Here is a 4,961-nt window from a genome sequence, read left to right as displayed (position 1 = left end):
GATAGCAGGGGGTGGGGTATTGGAGAGGGATAACATTAGGAGAAACACCTAATGTAGATGACGGGGGAATGGATGCAGCAAACCACCATGGCACATGTATACCTATGTAACAAACCTGCACATTCTGCACATGTACCCCAGAACTTAAAGTACAATAAAAAATAAAATAATTAAAAATAAAATGGCAATGTCAAGAAAAAAAAAGGATCTGAAAATAAAATTAAGAAAACTAAATGGATATATACACGTGTGTGTGTGTGCGCGCGCGCGCGCTCAGCAAGGCATTTTACATGCTTTCCAAATGAACTTGGAACATTTATTAAAATTGACTCATTTACTAACCCATAAAAAAGCCTCAACAAAATTCAAAAAATTAAAATTATTCTGCATATATTCACTGATCAATATGAAATTAAGCTAGTAATCAATAACAAAAAGAGATAAGCAGAAAAGCCCCCAAATGCCTAAAAATGAAGCAACATACATCTAAATAATAGTCCATGAGTCAAGAAAGAAATCAAAATTAATGTTCTAGAATTTTGGTTTCACTATGGTAGTGTAATTATCTTTCTTATTAAAACTAAACCAACCACCTAAGAACCTAAAAAGCAACTAAAAGCAGACACATTGTAGATGGAAGGCAAAACTAGAAGTTACCCATGCAGAAAGGAGTTTCCCCCATTTTTTTTTCTTTTCTCTCTTTGATCTTCCCTCTTGTCAGGCCCAATTCTCTAAGAAAGTTGGTAGATCAGTGTCATTAGTGGCAAAAACCGTAATAGTAACTCTTTTTTAAAAGCCAGAGAACCCAGAAACAGGCCTTAGCAGGCTGCAGACTGTAGGGGAAATCCTGCAGAGGAGAGAGCTGGAGAATGGAGGATTTGCTAATTGTGAATATGAAGCTGTCTAAATCTTGGGCTCACCTCTAAACTATGCATTTGTGGGACAGATGGAAACACCATGGGAAAGATTTTTCAGAAATGAACTGAAATTAGAAATACCATTAACAGAAAGAAAGATAGAACTTCAAGTGTGAACCCAAATGTTCCAAAACAGCTAAATAACTAAAGAACAATTGAAACAAGATTAGTTCTCGTTGGAAAAGACAGTCAATGAATGCCTGTCCCAAGATAACTCAGATGCTGGAATTATCTGACAACAATTTTAAACCAGCTTTTACAAATAGCTCAGATGAGTGGAAAGTAGGGAAAAGACAAAATTTCTCAGCAGATAGATGGAAATTATAAAAAGAACCAAAGGAAAATTTTAGAGTTGGAAAATATAATATCTGAACAAATATTCACCACTTATCCAATAGTAGAAAGGAGATGAAAGAAAAAAAATCAATAAGCTTGAGTGTAGAAAAATACAAACTACTGAATCTGAAAAATAGAGAAAAAAAGATTTTAAAAAAACTAACGACTTTACCGGCTGGATTTGACGGCGTTATGTCTCACAGGAAGTTCTCCGCTCTCAGACATGGGTCCCTCGGCTTCCTGCCTCGGAAGCGCAGCAGCAGGCATCGTGGGAAGGTGAAGAGCTTCCCCAAGGATGACCCTTCCAAGCCGGTCCACCTCACAGCCTTCCTGGGATACAAGGCTGGCATGACCCATATCGTGCGGGAGGTCGATAGGCCAGGATCCAAGGTGAATAAGAAGGAGGTGGTGGAGGCTGTGACCATTGTGGAGACACCACCCACGGTGGTTGTGGGCATTGTGGGCTACGTAGAAACCCCTCGAGGCCTCTGGACCTTCGAGACTGTCTTTACTGAGCACATCAGCGATGAGTGCAAAAGGCGTTTCTATAAGAACTGGCATAAATCTAAGAAGGCGGCTTTCACCAAGTACTGTAAGAAATGGCAGGATGAGGATGGCAAGAAGCAGCTGGAGAAGGACTTCAGCAGCATGAAGAAATACTGCCAAGTCATCCGCGTCATTGCCCACACCCAGGTGCGCCTGCTTCCTCTGCGCCAGAAAAAGGCCCACCTGATGGAGATCCAGGTGAATGGAGGCACCGTGTCTGAGAAGCTGGACTGGGCCCGCGAGAGGCTGGAGCAGCAGGTACCTGTGAACCAAGTGTTTGGGCAGGACGAGATGATTGACGTCATCGGGGTGACCAAGGGCAAAGGCTACAAAGGGGTCACCAGTCGTTGGCACACCAAGAAGCTGCCCCGCAAGACCCACCGAGGCCTGCGCAAGGTGGCCTGTATTGGGGCATGGCATCCTGCCCGTGTGGCCTTCTCTGTGGCACGTGCTGGGCAGAAAGGCTACCATCACCGCACTGAGATCAACAAGAAGATCTATAAGATCGGCCAGGGCTACCTTATCAAGGATGGCAAGCTGATCAAGAACAATGCCTCCACCGACTATGACCTGTCTGAAAAGAGCATCAACCTTCTTGGTGGCTTTGTCCACTATGGTGAAGTGACCAATGACTTTGTCATGCTGAAAGGTTGTGTGGTGGTAACCAAGAAGCGAGTGCTTACCCTCCGCAAGTCCTTGCTGGTGCAGACCAAGCAGCGGGCTCTGGAGAAGATTGACCTTAAGTTCACTGACACCACCTCCAAGTTTGGCCATGGCCGCTTCCAGACCATGAAGGAGAAGAAAGCATTCATGGGACCACTCAAGAAAGACCGAATTGCAAAGGAAGAAGGAGCTTAATGCCCGGAACAGATTTTGCAGCTGGTGGGGTCTCAATAAAAGTTATTTTCCACTGGAAAAAAAAAAAAAACTAACAAAACTTCAGCATCCTGTGGGGCAATATCAAAAGTTCTAACATACATGTCATTGGAGTCCTAAAAAGTGAGGAGAGAGGTCAGGTGCAGTGGCTCACACCTGTAATCCCAGCACTTTGGGAGGCTGAGGCAGGTGGATCACAAGGTTAGAAGATCAAGACCACCCTGGCCAACATGATGAAATCGTCTCTACTACAAATACAAAAATTAGCTAGGTGTGGTGGCAGACACCTGTAGTCCCAGCTACTCGGGAGGCTGAGGCAAGAGAATTGCTTGAACCCAGGAGGTGGAGGTTGCAGTGAGCTGAGATTGTACCACTGCACTCCAGCCTGAGGAGAGAGCAAGAATCTGTCTTAAAAAAAAAAATGAGGAGAGAAAGATTCAAGTAGAAAAGATATTTGAATAAATAGTACCCTTAAAGATCCCAGATTTGGTGAATAAAATAAATTTAGATATTAAAATTTAGTAAACCCATTAGAGAATAAAAACTCAAAGAAAATTACAACATGAACACAACTTCATCTTCAGAAAACCACCAAAAAAGAGAAAAATATCTTATACTAGTTAGAGAAAAGCAACACATTAAATACAGGGGAAGAGCAATTTGAATGACTGCAGAATTCTTATTAGAGACCAGAAGGCAGTGAAAACACATCTGCAAAGTACTGAAAGCAAAGGACTGTTAACTTTTAGTTTTATATCTAGTGAAAATAACCTTCGAAAAAAAGGCAAAATTAAACATTATTAGGTGAAGGAAAACAAGATAATTTGTCGCAAATAGACCTATTCTAAAATTATTGCTAAAAGATGAAGGATATTCTTCAGGTTGAAGGAAAATGATGGCAGAAGAAAACTTAAATTTTCAGGAACAAAGGAAGAAAAAGAGAAATAGTAAATATCTGTGCAAATGTAAATGCCTATTTTTCCTCTTCAGTTCTTTAAAATATGTATTACCATTAAAAATAAAAACTATAACATCCTTTTATGGTGTTTAGACTAGTGCTGATGAAATCCACATGACAACTATAACATAAAGTTTAGGTAAGGGATCATAAATGGACCCATACAGGTGCAATGATTCTACATTTTACTTGAAATAGTATAGTATTAAACATTTTTTAAAAACAGGGAGAAATGAGATATGTGTAGTATAATCTTTAGGGCAATCACTGAGAAATTATAAATACATATATCGCCAAAGAGCTGATAGATAAATTAAAATTGAATACTAAAATATATTCAAATTATCCAAAAAAGGGCAGGAAAGAAAGGGGAACAAAAAACACAGGTTAACAAATAAAATAATAGACTTAAATCCAACTATCTCAATAGTTAAACTAAATGTTAATTGTTTAGGCTGGGTAGGTGGCTCACACATGTATTCTCAGCACTTTGGGAGGCCGAGGAGGGCGGATCAGTTGAGACCAGGAGATCAAGACCAGCTTGACCAACATGGTGAAACCTCCTCTCTACTAAAAATACAAAAATTATCCGGGTGTGGTGGCACACACCTGTAATCCAAGCTACTCATGAGGCTGAGGCATGAGAATCGCTTGAAGCTGGGAGGAAGAGGTTGTAGTGAGCCAATATCACGCCACTGCACTCCAGCCTGGGTGACAGAGCAAGACTCTGATTCAAAAAAAAAAAAAAAGTTAATATTTTAAAGAAAATACCCCAATTATAAGGTATATATTGATACACCAGATTTTTTAAAAAGCAAGACCTTATCATATGCTGTCTAAGAATGATACATTTTACATGTAAAAGACAGATTAAAACAATTTGGGGCAGGGAATACACACTATATAAACAATAAGCATAAAAAAGCAGGAATAGCTAAAAGACACCAAATATCTGAAGAAATAAATTTCAAGACAGAGTACTACTGAGATGAAGAAGGATATTTCATAATGATAAAAAAGACAATTCATCAAGAAGAAATAGCAATTAAAATGTGTACTCACCTAATAACAGAACCTCAAACCACATGAATCAAAACTTGAAGAATCAAAAGGAGAGATAGACCACTATAAAATTAGAGTAGAAGGTTTTTAACATCCATTTTTCTTTTCTTTTATTTTTATTTTCATTGAGATAGGGATTTTCTTTTGCCCAAGCTGGAGTGTAGTGGTGCAATCACAGCTCATAGCAGTGACAACAACCAGGGGCTCAAGTAATCTTCCTACCTCAGCCTCCCAAGTAGTTGGGACCACAGACATGCACTACCACA

General features: G+C 39.9%; 1 protein-coding gene across 1 annotated transcript; it reads left to right on the top strand.

Moving 5' to 3' along the window:
- Nucleotides 1-1,428: 1,428 nt before the first annotated feature.
- On the top strand, nt 1,429-2,736 carry LOC105718923 (large ribosomal subunit protein uL3-like). Its single transcript, XM_064373671.1, has one exon. It carries the CDS (start codon nt 1,446-1,448, stop codon nt 2,655-2,657), a length of 1,212 nt encoding a protein of 403 aa, XP_064229741.1. The 5' UTR covers nt 1,429-1,445; the 3' UTR covers nt 2,658-2,736.
- Nucleotides 2,737-4,961: the final 2,225 nt, after the last annotated feature.

The sequence above is a fragment of the Aotus nancymaae genome, unplaced genomic scaffold, assembly GCF_030222135.1.
Source record: "Aotus nancymaae isolate 86718 unplaced genomic scaffold, 86718_ANA_hifiasm-v0.15.2.pri h1tg000010l, whole genome shotgun sequence".
Taxonomy (NCBI): Eukaryota; Metazoa; Chordata; class Mammalia; order Primates; family Aotidae; genus Aotus; species Aotus nancymaae.
Note: the sequence above shows the minus strand (reverse complement) of the source record. Positions and strands in the feature narration are given on the sequence as shown.